A 15,799-nucleotide genomic window follows, 5' to 3' on the forward strand; every position below is an offset into this window, starting at 1 on the left:
CGTTTTCACAGGTCGGGGGTGTAAGGGGCGACGTGCGATGTCACTCAGCCATAGTTATCGGGCCCGCCGGGGAGCACCGCACCCTCGGGGCCGGGGTTGCCCGCTCGTGGGGTGACCGGTGTAGGAAGACTCCCCGGAATCCCCGCGGGCCGCGGGAATCGCCTGTTCGGGAGCCTGGCTGCGCCTGGGCAGGTGGCCGTCGGCCTGCTGTTTGAACCCTGCAGGGCTGGTTTCCTTTTAGTTTCAGCTGAGAAAGGGTTGGCATTTTTCAGAATAAACCCCTATTAAGAAAATGAACGGAAAAGACTCCACCAGGAACCAGAAAATCCACAGCAACAACCGTAACCCCCAGGTCGGCTCTTTGACCCCTAATCAAAAGCAACGCGGCGAGTTACCGGTTTAGAGCCCGCTGCGCTTCTTGCTGCCTCTGGCGGGGGAATCCTACCCTGGTGTCTCCTGTCTAAAGCTTGTTCGTTAGTTCTCCTGCCCTTTTGCTATAGAGGTTCAACCCCAGGAACACCTCACATTCTAGAATGGGCTCATTGCATTTGGTGGGGTGGCGCTGATCCATTCCTACCAAAAATACTCTTTTTAGTCCGTTTTGGTCTTAAAATTGATCTCCCTGCCCCCATTTGCTTGAAATCTGGTCCGCTACACCTGTGCCTTTGAGGACTTATTTTGACTCTGGTAATGCATTTTGGCTTCTGGCACAGTTGACCTGATCATAGCTGATAACTGTCAAAAAAGGCAGATGCAATAAACTGCTATGGCTGTCTTGATGAATTCATTTAGTTTAACAAGAGATTTTTGTTCTTGTTTTTTGTGGTTTTTTCGGGTTTTTTTGCCAGTCCTAATTAATCTGCAGTGTTTTCTCCTCAGGGTCCATTGAATAGGTGCTTAGAGGAGGGTACTTGGTAGGAGGAAGGGGCAGGTATGTAGAGCCATTGTTAAAATATAAATAATTCCATTGGAGAAGTTAACCCGTTAATCACTTTGGTCTAAACTACTTATTCATAATTCTGTTTGTAAAAAGCAGCAGCGTTGAGGGAATGGGACTTGACTTTGGGGAATGGGGACAGGGTTGTCAGAAGATTTTTGATGCTGAGTTTTTAGGGCCTGGATGCCTAGGACTCAGGCAGGAGGGAGGCACAATCAGTGAAGTAAGTGGGTGATTCCAAAACAGGCTGTCCTCAGTATTTTGGCTAGAACCCCGAGAAGCCTTTGGAGATTGTTTTGAAGGCGAGATTGTTTTGAAGGCAATAAACCTTCGCTTCCTATTCACTAGTCTGTTCTCCTCTTTGGACAAAGCTGGTCTACTCCGGGTCAGCCTGCTATCTTGATTCCAGCCTTCTCTTCCTAAGTGGTGGGACAGAAAGTGTTTATGTGGCCACCTCCTCTGTTGCTGTTTACTACTTATTATGCAAGCTTATTGGATCCTGACACCCATTCTCAGTGAACTGCTATTGGTCACCGTGTCAATGTTGACATTGTTCAAAAAGTGGCCAGGGAGGTTCAAAGATTGGGGAGGTTGGGCCTCCACTGCAGTTGCAAATTCAAGGAAAGGAGGGTTGAATCCTGGTTCCGCTGTTACTTGCAAGTACTTGTGGGCAGATTACTTACCTCTCTAAAAAACCTATTTTCTTGTACTAACAACTGCTTTTTAGGGTTGTTGAGAGGATTAAATAAAATAATCCACTGAAAGAACTCAGCTAGTTCTGGCATCTGGTAAGCTCATTCTGTTAAGAATTTTTACCTGAGGGGAAATGGAGCAGAACAAGGAACTTAAAATTTTGCATACGGACTTAATTGCACATTTGCAGTTCTGCCCCCTCTGTTTCTTGGTAGAGAATGGGTAGATGAAAGGAGAGAATGGCTAGAAAATGACATCACGTGTTAGTGTGGGTCAGGAACTTAGACGACGTAGCGTGTGAGCCATGGCACAGGTAACCTCTGCTGAAGTCCTGCAACGGAAAGTTGGAGAAGGTCTGTTCAGCATAAAATGGCCTGGGAGAGCCCCTGGAGACCTCTTAACTGCCTGCGTCCTAAGGGTGGGGTTGTCTAATAAGCATTACCTTGAGTATGTGGCATGGGACAGGGAGGGCTGTCCATTTGCTAGAAGTGAACTGTAAGACTTACTTCTCATAACTCTCATTAGTATCTCAAGATAGATACGAAAAAAATACACAATAGTGCCTCTTTAGAATGCCAATTGTTTTTTATATTTGCTATTTTTTCTTCCTCTTAGAGTAATCAAGGCAGAGGACTGTATGACTTTTATCTGCCCAGAGAAGAGCTGTGGGTCTACAACATGGAGACCGGAAGATGGTAACTGGATATTATGAGGGAGGCTAAAAAGTTCAAATACGATTGCAAATAAAAAGAAACTCCGGGTGTGTTTACGTGGCTCAGTTAAGCGTCTGACTCTTGGTTTCAGCTCAGGTCAAGATGTAAGGGTCAAGACTGAGCCCCAAGTTGGGCTCTGTGTTCAGCAGGGAATCTGCTTGAAGATTCTCTCTCCTTCCCCCTGCCCTCTAAAATAAAATGAATCTTAAAATAATGGGGGGAAAACTCTGTAAAGCCCATTCTATTAGAATAAAAAATATTTTAATTGAAGATGCAAAACTATCTCTCTGTTCTAAAAACTAGCTGTTCTGCTAGTTCAGCTTGGCTGCTAACCTTTGACATATTAGCATCTCTTCAGTAATTTGGTACTTTCATGACCTTTTTTGAAGACACTTCTATTCAGGGCTCTATAAAATATCCTTGTAATGTTACAGAAGCAGAGCCTTCAGGTCTTGGAAGGGAAATACAGTAAAAGCTCCATATATATTTTTTCAAGACGTTATATCTTCTGTTATATGGTAAATGAGAAAAGGATTTCTAGATTGTATCTCCTAGAAATAAAGGTGGTAGCCTAATGAGCTCTAACCTTAAAATTTCAATGCAGATTTCTTTAAAATGGTGTTTAAGAAAAAAAACAACCAACCACTAACCTAAATCTGCCTTCCATACAACTGGGGATATTCTGCAAAGACCTTTCGCCAGTCTCGTCAAAGTGGTGCCCAAGCATATGTCCTTGGCAGAGTTAGGGTGGTTCTCAAACTGCTGGGTTAGCCGTGTTTGGGGATTTATAAAGTAACCCTCTCCATGGTTTGCTTTGTAAGAACTCTGCCCTTTACGTATTTTGCACGTTCTAGATCACAACTAAGAGAGTAGTGGTCCCACCTGATTTAAGAGTTCAACTAAAAAGTGAAGATTATTTCTGCACGTAGCAAATTAGTGTTGATCTGAGTTGTTTGCTCGATTTTTTTTTTTTTAGAAAATTGGAAATTTATAATAGTATTCCTTTAACAGGGGAATTCTACAAAATTTTTTAAAACATCCAGCCCCATAAAGGATTTGTAAAAATAAGCCTACCAAAACTTAAAGCTTAGCTAAAGTGATAAAATGAGCAGAAGACCTTAACCATTCTATTAATGCTCTGAACCTTAGATTTCTTAGGCTTTTTGATTCGGATTCATTTTTGGGTTCAGAAGATGTAGGCACGCAGAGCGCTCAGAGCAGTGCCTGGCCCGCAGTAAGTACTGCCCGCCTGTAATGTTACCGAAGGGCTGAATCATCGGATTCATGTGAATGGCTAAGAGGTGACTGAATAAAACCCACCTGTCGAATTCATCTGTCAGGAGTGGGACGAAGTTTTCCTTTGGGGTTCCCAAGTTTTCCTTTGGGGTTCCCGGCTCACTCGAGAAACTAAAAGCAAAATAGCCCCTGGCTGTGTCAACACAGAGCAGTTAAGCCTGAGCAGCACAGACCGGTACCGGCTTCCAGGCTGCACTGCGCGCTCGAGCCGGCCTGCCGATTTTATGTTTTCCCTTTATTGCGGGGATAGAAGAAAAATGAGTAACTTTTACATTTCTTCCCTTTTGCGAAACATTTACATTGTTTTTTCTGCCCTCAGGAAGAAAATAAACACGGAAGGAGACGTGCCTCCCTCCATGTCAGGAAGCTGTGCTGTGTGTGTGGACAGGGTGCTGTACTTGTTCGGGGGACACCATTCACGGGGCAACACGAATAAGGTGAGCGTTTCTGAGGGTTATGGTTTAGGGCAATTGTACACTTTTTCAGAAACCTTCAGATTTCTAAGGTTAGCCCATCTTCNCTGTACTTGTTCGGGGGACACCATTCACGGGGCAACACGAATAAGGTGAGCGTTTCTGAGGGTTATGGTTTAAGGGCAATTGTACACTTTTTCAGAAACCTTCAGATTTCTAAGGTTAGCCCATCTTTACTCCTGTCCCAGTTTTAAAAATTCACGTACGTGATAATGGTATGAATGTGCACTTTAGTATTTTGTCTACCAGTCTGATTATTAGGCCTTTGGTAAAATCAACTTTGGTTGATAACATATGTGCAGTAATTTTCTAAGTGGCTTTGCTTTGTGCTCTCTGCAGCTACTCGGTCTCTTAGAACCCTGGGGTGTTAGGTAAATATTAGTAAACCAAATGAAAACAAGATACAGTCATGAGGGGCAGGGTAAAAATGAGCAGAGCACCACTCAGCTGTAGGGATGAATTAATATGGATGACGTTTTATATGCTAACATTCCTATAATGTGGCACTATAAGATACTGTTGTTGACTCTGTCGGTGTTTTTTCCAAATAGGAAAAAGGTAACAGTTGCTCTCTCAAGCCAGTAAGACACAAATGTCAGTCAGAAAGGTGCGTATGATTTAGGGAGACTCATAAATTTATTTAGCAACTTAGCACCTTATAGGCTGAGCACTTGGTTAGACACTGGAGACACAGAGATGAATGATACAGTCCCCACCTCATTCTAAAAGGGACACACATAGGAAGTGGATGGTTTCAGTAGCATATGAGGAGATACACAGAGCCTGGCTCATAGTATAATAGCTCAGTAAATACTGTTAAATCTGAGAAACAATCCTTGACGTTGTGTTTGGAAGGACAGAGGAACAGAATAAGCAAAGTCATCACCCAAGAGGGTTGAACTGAATCATAATTGGAAGGGGTAGCCAAGATAGAGATGTCCAGGGGCAGAGGTATATGCAAATAGGTCTTATTCACGGGAATGCCAAGCGGTTTGCTGTGGATGGAGCATATGGCTGACATAGGTTCCAACTGTACTCCTAGGAGCTCTGGGGCAGAACTCCAAACAAGCAGAACTCTGTCACTTCTTTGACAGGCCTCGGGACACCTGTGGGCCGAGCATACTGATGTTGGGCAGGCTCCAGACCACCCCTCCTGACCCCCATTTTAACAAGCGTAGCTCCACTTCAGTTAGGCCTTTGCTGAGGATTTTGTTTGAAGAACGGGTTCTGTGCCTGAAAGGTTTTGTGAGGCACCGCTTGTGGGTTGTAGCGGAGCCATGTGTTTCTCAGGCCCAGGCGGAGAGGGAGAACTTTGACCCAACATGAAGCAGCTTGGGAAAGCAGCTGTGGCTGTAGGGCTGGGCAGAAAAATGGGAGTAGTTGGTGTACCAAATGGCTGGGGGTTGAGTATTTTAAGTTTGATCGGAAGGAAGCTTAGGAGTCTTAAGAGAAGTAAACAGATTCTATAAAGCAGATGTATCCAGGCACCTGGACGGGAACCCTTTGAAAGACCAACACTGAGCTGTACGCAGCAGCAGCTACGGGTAAACCCTACAAGACGAAGTAGGCACTCGGGACGTGTTTGTTAGTTTCAGTTTGAAGGTGAAATTGCTGAGTTGAATCTTTTTGGTAATACCATCTTCATACCCATAAATTAGATCAGTATGACTGAGAGTGCCTGTGTAATCAAGGCACAGAATAAAAATTCACACACTTCTCTTCCTCCATTAAAAAAAATGAGGCTATTGGGGCAAAAATGAGCCGAACGGGGTGCCTAGTGACTTAGGTAGATTACATTCTGGCATAAATTCCTTATGTAGAGTCAGACCAGTAACAGTCTGTAGTCACACTTTAAGGAGAACTGAATTTGATGACATTTCTATTACTGTTACGTCACAATAAATGAAAATGCCCACGCTGAATTTCTTGCACATAACCAAATCTAACTGAAACCATTGCTTCTGACAGTTCTACATGCTGGATTCAAGGTCTACTGACAGAGTATTACAGTGGGAAAGGATTGATTGCCAAGGAATTCCTCCATCATCAAAGGACAAACTTGGTGTCTGGGTATATAAAAACAAGTGAGTTAGCAGCCCCGTAGATTTGAGTTTTTATGTGCAAAGTGGTTTGCCATTCAAGTATCCTTAGACAATAACCATCGTAACCTTAGAACTTATCTTCTAGGGCCCATACAAGGGTTAAGTGAATTAATACATCAAAGTGCTTAACATAGCACCTAAGGCATAATTAGCCACAGTAGCCATTATTATGTGAATAAGTGTCTTATATATGTAAGTGTGCCTTCTCAATTCGTAGCATGACAAAAGAAGAACTTCTCATATCTTTCTAACCTGTGGATGTTTGAATTTTTAGTGTGTTTTTTATCAAACAGGTTAATATTTTTTGGAGGTTATGGATATTTACCTGAAGATAAAGTATTGGGAACTTTTGAATTTGATGAAACATCTTTTTGGGTGAGTGAGGTTTCGTATTTCTGTATGGCTTTCTTGGTATTTGAAATAATACACGTTTGGTAGTCTTGTTCATTTTGCCTTATTCATAAACCAGGCAAAGGTATATAATTTTACAAACATTTGTAAAATAACTCAGATTCTTATTTTCTGTAGAATTCAAGCCACCCAAGAGGATGGAATGATCATGTACATATTTTAGACACTGAAACATTTATCTGGAGTCAGCCTATCACTACTGTGAGTTACTGAAGAATAATACATTATTAAAGCAAGGCTCCTTGGAGGAGAAAGGGAGTTGGAAGTGGTAAAAATGGACAGTTCATTCCTGTTTTTCTGGAGAGAGAAGGTTCATTGCTTTCATTATTCTCCAAGGAGTCCATACCTCAGAAAAGTTTAGTGAATGTATAGACTAATCCAGCATCCATTCTCTAATCGATGTTAAGTGGTATTGTTTGTAACTAAATAACGCCTAAGCACTAGATTGTAATTTAAGTCACTCACATTTCTTTTTCCTCTGACACAGGTGTCATATAATGTACTACCTTTTATTTTAAAAGATAAATATAAGACAATCATTCTGTGAACTAGTGCATTCAGTAATACAGCTCAAATATAAAATTACAGTGTGCGGTTTTAGTATTGCTGTTGAATAGACATCTGCATGTTAGCTTAAAAGCTCAGGTGTCTTGCATATCCTCATCGCATATCCAGAAAAGACTCTGGTATTTATTTTAAAACATTGCTTTTATGACTTTTACAGGGTAAAGCACCTTCACCTCGTGCTGCCCACGCCTGTGCAACTGTTGGAAACAAAGGCTTTGTGTTTGGAGGCAGATACCGAGTAAGTGTATGAACAGTTTCAATGATTTGCTTTTGAGTCATTTCGAATGATAATTACTTCATTATCCTTTTTCAGGATGCTAGAATGAATGATCTTCACTATCTTAATTTGGACACATGGGAATGGAGTGAATTGTATGTATCACTTTAGATAATTATTTTTAAAACATTTAATATTTTTTTCTGTTATCAGTATATAACGTACTTGCTTAAATTTTCTATAACTGAGAATTTAAATAAATGTGATGATTAGATCCTTAACGGAATTTTTTTTTTATTTCCTATTCCCGTAACTACCTGGCACACAGCATATGCTCAGTGTTTGAAGTTGACTCTACCTTCTAAGAACGTAGTTAATTCTAAAGCAGCAGGGGCCCCTGGGTGGCACAGCGGTTAAGCGTCTGCCTTCGGCTCAGGGCGTGATCCCGGCGTTATGGGATCGAGCCCCACATCCCCACATCGAGCTCCTCCGCTATGAGCCTGCTTCTTCCTTTCCCACTCCCCCTGCTTGTGTTCCCTCTCTCGCTGGCTGTCTCTATCTCTGTCAAGTAAATAAATAAAATCTTAAAAAAAAAAATAAAGCATGCAGTATTAATACCAAGAAGGTTTTAAAATTTAAAGTCTCTTTTTTCATAATTTTACATAAACTTTCAAAGAAAACTTCTTTACTGTTTCTCTGTATTAAATAGCAGCTGCTTTTAAACACAGATACTGTAACTTAGCTGCTCTTTTCAGAATCCCACAAGGCATATGCCCAGTTGGCCGATCCTGGCACTCACTAACACCAGTTTCTTCAGATCATCTCTTTCTCTTTGGAGGATTTACCACTGATAAACAGCCGCTAAGTAAGTCTTCTAAAAATAAAACACATCATTCTGTATCATTCCTATGTGATAATATGAAGAGCTGGAAAACATCGTCTATTTAAAATATATCCAAGGGCTACAGGGTCGGTTGGAAGGGTTGCTATTAATTTTGATTCCATAACAAACCTGTAATTGTTTGTATACTAGGACATCCATTGATTCTGTCCAGTGCAACACTTAAAAGCCCCACTGAAGGGTTGTAACAAGCGAAGGGCTACTTGGTTAAGTGCAGAGGGGTAAAAAAAAAAAGATATATACTTCCTATTTGTACTCACAATCTGATTTATTACCTTTCTTGTTAAAGCTGTGCCCTTTAATTATCAGTGTCCTATTGACAACATACTTCACGGCTGTTCTTTGCTTCAATCAATCAGGTGATGCCTGGACTTACTGCATCAGTAAAAATGAATGGATACAGTTTAATCATCCCTATACTGAAAAACCAAGGTATGAACTATTTAAAAAAATAATTCTTATACTGAATAATTGAGGTCCATAAAGATGTACAAGACCGGTATGAGAGAGGAAATTGTGGCTGTATACCTCATTCTTCTTATTAAAAATCCTAACACTCACTAAGGTTTCACGTCATACCTCTTGAAAGAAAAGAAAACCAATATTATCCTAGTATCGAATGCTTTCTTTTCTGTCCCTGTGCATAAAAAACAAAGCTGAACTTTTGCTGCTGCTTTTATCATAAAACTGATGTAGTTAAAATCTATAATCAAGCTCTTTTCTCAAGTGAATTCAACTGATCCTAGGTTTGCCATTTAAAAAAAACGTTAACTGGAAAGGAGAGAATTTCAAAACCTTGAAGAATGAATATAGGGAAAAAAAATCAAGAACTTTCCATCAGATTTGCAGTAGCACTAACAGATATTAAGTCACATCACCCAAAAACACAAGAGTTCTCTTTGTTAATCTCAGAATTGTTACAAAAACTGCTAAAGGATATGCTATAGTCACAACTGGTATTCAAAGCACATTTAAATAGGTCAGCCTGCATTTTCCCGCCCAAGCCTCTAATTTAAGTACACTTATGCACAAAGGCTTCATTTGGCACAAAAATTCTTTCCATAGGATTACCAGGCCTGACACCTAGAGTATCCCAGATTCAGCATCCTTCAGATGTTTTGTGTAAGGAGGACTGGCCCTGCCGTGAAAAGAAGATCGAGAGGGCATATACCACACATCTCCCAGAAGAGTTTTATTGCTAACAAAGACCTAGAGAACAGATCATTCAGTTCAAACCCCTCATTGCATAAATTAGGACTGGACCAGAGAGAGAGAAAATAACATCCAGATAAAACAGACATTGTTTTCTAGCGGTTGCTTCTCAGCATGTTTCTGGTCTGTACTAAAGATCTCTAGTCTTTATTTCAGCATTCTGTTCTGTAGCATACATTGTCAATTCGGTGTTTGGGTAACTTCAAACTCAAGCTTTTGTTTTAAATATAGATTATGGCATACAGCTTGTGCCAGTGACGAAGGAGAAGTAATTGTTTTTGGTGGGTGCGCCAATAACCTTCTTGTCCATCACAGAGCTGTAAGTATTCTACCCTAGTTAAAGGACACTTCATAATATTTCTGAAACTTGTGGAATACTTACTTTTGAAAATGTTCTTCAAATCTATTTTTCAGGCACACAGTAATGAAATACTTATATTTTCAGTTCAACCAAAATCTCTTGTAAGGTAAGTAACTTTTTACTAGGTACTTCATTTTAATTAACGCTCCTGAAAAACCAGGTATACGGATAACTTAAGGGCAATAACAAGCCTTCTATAACTAACCAGTTCCTATGAAAATCTTTAAAGTATTTTCTTGGGGGGGGGTGTTTTTTAATAAGTCTTTAAATTAATGTACTTCCAAACAGTAAAGCAAAATTATTTTTCTCTTGTCCACTTTCAGGCTAAGCTTAGAAGCCGTCATTTGCTTTAAAGAAATGTTAGCCAACTCGTGGAACTGCCTTCCAAAACACTTACTTCACAGTGTTAATCAGAGGTTTGGTAGTAACAACACTTCTGGATCTTAAGGCTTCATAGATAATGCCTCTGATCACCTTGCATGGACAGCAATTCTGTAAACAGCAGAGAGTGGTATCGTTTGTATAATTATATGCATTGTTGTAGTTTGCAGCTTTTTGGTTTTAATGTGCATGTGAATGGCCTAGAGAACCTATTTTTGTGTCTAAAGTTTACAATAAATGTATTTAACACCAGTAACTGTGTTCTATTAAAGCAAAAGAAAATACTTGGGCTTTTTACCCCAAGGAATGGTTATTATATTTTCTTTTTGGTAACTTCAGGATATATAGCCGTAGAAACATTACATTAATTATTCTTACCACTATCAAAATGGTGAGGTTATTTTTTTAAATTGCAAGAGTAGTCTGTTGTATTTGCAACGCTAGGCTGTATAATTACAAAGTTTTTTTTTTTTACATTAATTTCAAATGGAAAAATATTCTCAATAGGACTAAGCTGGTTAAATTCTGGAAGGACCAACAGCTGTTCAGTACTTTGACCTTATTGATGCTTTGGTATAGGGGCGGGGCAAGTGGTCATACTGTCAGTAGCTATGGTCTAATCATTTAATAAGTTTTTTAGCTCATAAAAGAATGGGAATGATGTTATGACTTCTCCGTTCTGTTAGGAGATAGAAGAGGAGGAGCTGGGTCAAGAGTCTTTAGTGATAAGCCTAAAAGTGCACTTATGATATCATAGGTTAAGATACTCCGTAACATGCTGATAATCACTAGAGGTAGAAAATAAAATGGTATAAAACAGATTACAAGGAAGAAATCAGGAGAAAAGTGAAGTTGTTTAAATGCATGGAAGTGATGAGTACCAATTTTTTTAGGTCTTATTTCTTAGGCTGAATTATGTGTATTTTAAATCTGGTCTAATATATTTTTTGACAACTATAAGTAAAGGCAGAAGGTTTCCAACACTTAATCCTAAATGTTTAACCCCCCCAACTCCCACCACACCACCAGAAAACCCCCTGTGACTGGCCTGTAATAGATATATTAGATGTTACAGAGGGTGGGCTACCAAGTCAATAGTCTAAGCAACTGAGCCACTTCACTGTTCGACTTCTTTACAACATGAAATGAAAACTTAGTATTAACCTCCCAAATTTCAAGAAAATGTAGGAGAAAAACTACAGATGTATACAGTTAGCATTTAACTGTCCACAAATATTTTAGGAAATCCTACCGTAGTGTGTTTCCTCTCTAAAAAACTGGAAGAAAAAAAAAAAGTCCTTTTGGCGAATATAGCAAGGCAATGTTTAGTTCATTTTTAAATGCGGAAGTCTTGTTACAAGGTGTTTTCATCTTTGAACTTCCAAAAGGCTATAAAATTGGCTCTTCTCAAATACTTTAGGATTTCATTTCAGCTATTTCCTTTTTACATTCAGAAGATTGGGTGCAGACACTTTGACTTTGCCAGGAATATTTCTTGATAAATCCGTGTCCTAAAAAAAGAGAATTGCTGAATATCTTCACATTCTATATGGTGGTCATGTTTCTTTTATGACAATTATGTGTCCTCTGCTGTCAAAAGACAGGCATTTCCAAAATTTTCAATGGAAATGATTTTACTTATTTTACACTGCTTCTAGTAAGACGATAGCATTATCTACCAGAACAATAGCTGCAGCTTGCGTCTACTATGAATAAAGAACTGAAAGTAGAAACTGCTAACATTTTTAACTGTACCACCGATCTCCAGACTTCAGGAGGAATACTTTACCTTTACACTGCGAAATAAGTCTTTTTCTCTTGCTGTTGCTTCTTTGGAATGCATGAAACTATTCAAGGCTGTTTTTGCAGCTGTAAATAGAAAACAGAAGAATCTACTTCTGTTCAGGGAAGAAACGTTCAAAATCATAATTCAAAAAAAATTTTTTAAATACCTTTTCCCTTTTTCTGAACTCCAGGAGTAAGTTTCACTTTGTATCTTTAAAAAGGAATTGCGTGTTACTGAACAGAGATTACAAAACCATCCACAAGTCACTATGTGTCAGTGGTGTTGAGTAAACTATAGATGACTTACTTGTAGTTTGTCATGGTGGTGTAAGGGGCACATATTGGAATGGCAAACAGTAACACATCTTCAGGATGCGGCTGCCCAGTCAAAGAGTCAAAGAGATTTTCCTAAAAAGGGAAAACAAAAACAATTATAAAATTCTTACCAGTCCTAAAAAAGAAAAGTCTTAATACTCAACATATTTTTATCTTTTTCTGATAGGCCTGTAGTCTTAAGCTCTGCTTTCTATTTCTAGCTCCAAAGAGTTTAAGAACAATGGTGTTTATATTCTTTACTACTGAAATCTTTGTATAACATAATGAGAAATGAGAACAATGATTTTCAAAAATAATACTTGTAAATACATTTAAGGGAGAACAAACTTGTTGGATGTTATTTGTTGCAGAAAACTATGGATTAAAGTGATGTATAAAAATGACCACAAATAGATTTAAATTCATTGCCTGGAAATGGGACTGATACTTTGGCTAGACCAGCAGTTCTCGACCAGGGGGATTTTCTAGCAGCACTCCCCTCTCCCACCCTGGCCCACTTGGGGCATTTTGCCTGTTCTTACGGAAAAATCTTACAGGCTTCTTAGAGTTGCTTTTGGTGGGCTGTCTACAAGATTAGCCATATTTATTTAGCAACATGAATAAAACTTGGACAAGATGCTTGGTGCTGGAGTAGTTTTTACTATGTGCCATGGACTTCTCTAAATGCTTTATGTGTATTCTCCAAACACCACTCTCCTGGTAGGGACCAATCATCCCCACTCTTCAGATGAGGAAACAGAAGCACAAAAAATAATGCTTCAAGGTCGCAGTTACATATAGCAAAGTTGGGATTCAAACCCAGAATGTTGGACTCCAGAGCCTATAACCTTGTCTTAGCCTTAGAAGTTTTAATTAGTTAGAAACTGTATATCAAATATTCTGGGAACTAGACTGTAGTCAGAGTGTCACAGTAGGGACCCAACACAAAGTCATACCTCATTACCCTGCTGGTCCAGGTCTTGTTCTTCCTGCTCCAAACAAAATTACAGAAGTCAGCTATAACTTAAGTTGAAATTTCACATGATTAAAAAACTATGAGGAGAAAAAAAACAATAATATAACAAGACTATCACATCTTAACAACAGGTTATGGACCCCAAGACTGTGTTCTGCGGTGTCCCAAAACTGATTTGTGCATCTATTTTAGCGAGCAGGGAACTTCTCTGAAGTTAAAAAAAAACACTTTCACATGGAGTGCATGTAAAATGACAATTTTCAATGTAAAATGACAATTTAAGATGACAACTAGATTTGATATGTTTGCCAAAGGAAAATGGAGAATCCTGGTGAACAGAACTTTTACTTTTTAGTCTCCGTTCAATAGTTCTAGGATAAATTTTTCATATATTAAGGTAAGCTTACTCTTGTTTGCTCTTCTTAAATTATCTCCAATATGAGTCTCTGGTTTATAGATTAAATTACAGATATGAGAATAGTATAAAAATTTGAGGATCAAAATGAATTGTCATATTATAAAACAGTAACATTGTTCCGGGAATCCCTGTAAGCATTATCCACACTGAATAGAACACACGATTCTAACCAAACCTTTAACTGCTATAAATACAAATACCAGCAAAGCCAAATTTCTTCCAATTTTATAAAGTAGTAAATCCTTTGCTCAGGATTTCAAGAAGATATACTTAAAGCTGGGCTTGTTGTATTCAGTTGATAGAATAATTAGGCAACCATCTTAACTGGATAAATTTCACTTCTCGCTGGTTTTTCAACCAAGGGACTTACTTGGCACTTGAGCTGTACAGGCAGTGGACATTATGTAAGATAACACAGCACATATTCCTACAGAAAAATCTAGAGAAGCGCAAATTTACTTTCTGCTCATCTTCACGACAATCCGAATTATCTGTCTTATTGTAACTGAGCTTCCACTAGAATCAGATAAAAGCCTCTCCATAGAATTATTTTCTAAAGGCTTGTAAAAAACTTATCATATGAACATGACCATTTTTACACTTACATCCTGGAAATCTAGTCCTTTAGGTTGTATTTCTAAGAGGACTTTCACTAAGAATAAGGTTACCACTTGTCCTGGTTCAGCACTTGTAACCCTCGTGTCTGGGAACCCCGAGGTGGCTGCTGAAACCCACACATGCAGGATCTAGTCCTTTAGGTTGTATTTCTAAGAGGACTTTGAGAATAGGTTACCACTTGTCCTGGTTCAGCACTTGTAACCCTCATGTCTGGGAACCCCGAGGTGGCTGCTGAAACCCACACACGCGGGATCTAGTCCTTTAGGTTGTATTCCTAAGAGGACTTTCACTGAGAATAAGGTTACCACTTGTCCTGGTTCAGCACTTGTAACCCTCGTGTCTGGGAACCCCGAGGTGGCCGCCAAAGCCCACGCGCGCAGGACCGGTAGCCCTACCTTGTCGTCATGTGGGTCATCTACAGCCAAGTCTTGTAACTCGGGAGTTACAACCTCAAGGGAAGGAGTTTCCTTCTTGATGCTGTCTGAAGCCCTTGGTCCACCTCTAGGTTTCTGGGGCTGTTTCTTCACAGGTTCATCCTTTGTTTTTCCTTTCTTTCCCTTCTTTCCCTTTTCTTCTTTGTTTGAACCTGCAGACTTTAATTCATAGAGGTAAAATAATGTCTGCTCTCTCTCTGACAAATAAATAATCTTTTAAAAAGGGGGTGGGGCTGGGTGGCTCAGTCAGTTAAGCGTGTGCCTTCAGCTCAGGTCATGATCCCAGAGTCCTGGGATCAAGTCCTGCATCAGGCTCCTTGCTGAGCAGGGAACCTGCGTCTCCCTCTGCCTGCTGCTCCCCTGGCTTGCATGCACATTCTCTCTCTCTCTCAAATAAATGAAATCTAAAAACAAAACAAAAAAACAAAAAAGAAGAACATGGTTTGGATGTTCCTTACCCCCAGCAACTTCATGATGAGTTCACGTTCTTCTTCATCTTGGTCTTTGTATTTTTCCTTCATTTTTTTCATTTTACTCTACAAAATCAAAAGACTTTAGTCGGAAAAAATCAGCAGTTAAAAAAATGTCAACAAATGTTTGTAAAGAAAAGGTGCTCTTATTCTGTCAAAAATGCTGAGAAGATACCATTATAATAAGCAGTAGAGAGGCTAAAATGATGGATAAACCATACTCCTCACCCTCAAAGAATTTACCATCTGGCAGAAGACGACATATGTAATGCAACATATTCTAAATGCAAACATTATTTCTAAGGTAATTCAGAGAAAGATTTCTTTCAGCTTAATCAAGAACTATGGGGAACAAATAGAGTACAACTTGAAAGTCTTAAAAGAAGTAAAGTTTATAGTATCAGGGAATACAAGAAAAGCAGGATTATAAGATAAAGACACGACCGTGTAGTAATAGCAAGTCCTTGCATTTCGTTGGAGACAGGATCCAGAGAGAGGAAGAACAGGAACCAAGGCAGC

General features: G+C 39.4%; 2 protein-coding genes across 5 annotated transcripts in view; one reads left to right on the forward strand and one right to left on the reverse strand.

Annotated features, from left to right (window-relative positions):
- On the forward strand, positions 1 to 10,516 carry KLHDC2 (kelch domain containing 2). Its single transcript, XM_034648692.1, has 12 exons — positions 1 to 2,325; positions 3,959 to 4,076; positions 6,081 to 6,196; positions 6,508 to 6,589; positions 6,743 to 6,826; positions 7,350 to 7,430; positions 7,506 to 7,564; positions 8,165 to 8,274; positions 8,670 to 8,742; positions 9,754 to 9,841; positions 9,937 to 9,989; positions 10,207 to 10,516. Exons 1-12 carry the CDS (start codon positions 2,309 to 2,311, stop codon positions 10,328 to 10,330), a joined length of 1,005 nt encoding a protein of 334 aa, XP_034504583.1. The 5' UTR covers positions 1 to 2,308; the 3' UTR covers positions 10,331 to 10,516.
- Positions 10,517 to 10,725: 209 nt separating this feature from the next.
- The window catches only part of NEMF (nuclear export mediator factor), a 48,106-nt gene continuing 43,032 nt past the window's right edge, over positions 10,726 to 15,799 (reverse strand). For 2 of the 4 annotated variants that reach the window (XM_034648691.1, XM_034648690.1), the window contains 7 exons: positions 15,269 to 15,346; positions 14,772 to 14,969; positions 13,321 to 13,356; positions 12,357 to 12,457; positions 12,217 to 12,260; positions 12,054 to 12,133; positions 10,726 to 11,775 (listed from right to left, as the gene is read on the reverse strand). In XM_034648691.1, coding sequence (XP_034504582.1) covers positions 11,698 to 11,775; positions 12,054 to 12,133; positions 12,217 to 12,260; positions 12,357 to 12,457; positions 13,321 to 13,356; positions 14,772 to 14,969; positions 15,269 to 15,346 — 615 coding nt within the window. In that variant the 3' untranslated portion in view covers positions 10,726 to 11,697. Of the gene's footprint in view, positions 11,776 to 12,053; positions 12,134 to 12,216; positions 12,261 to 12,344; positions 12,458 to 13,320; positions 14,198 to 14,771; positions 14,970 to 15,268; positions 15,347 to 15,799 lie in introns of those variants that run through there. The other 2 variants (XM_002921990.4, XR_004622223.1) reach the window with 2 other exon arrangements.

Source organism: Ailuropoda melanoleuca, chromosome 20 (assembly GCF_002007445.2).
Source record: "Ailuropoda melanoleuca isolate Jingjing chromosome 20, ASM200744v2, whole genome shotgun sequence".
Lineage (NCBI taxonomy): Eukaryota > Metazoa > Chordata > Mammalia > Carnivora > Ursidae > Ailuropoda > Ailuropoda melanoleuca.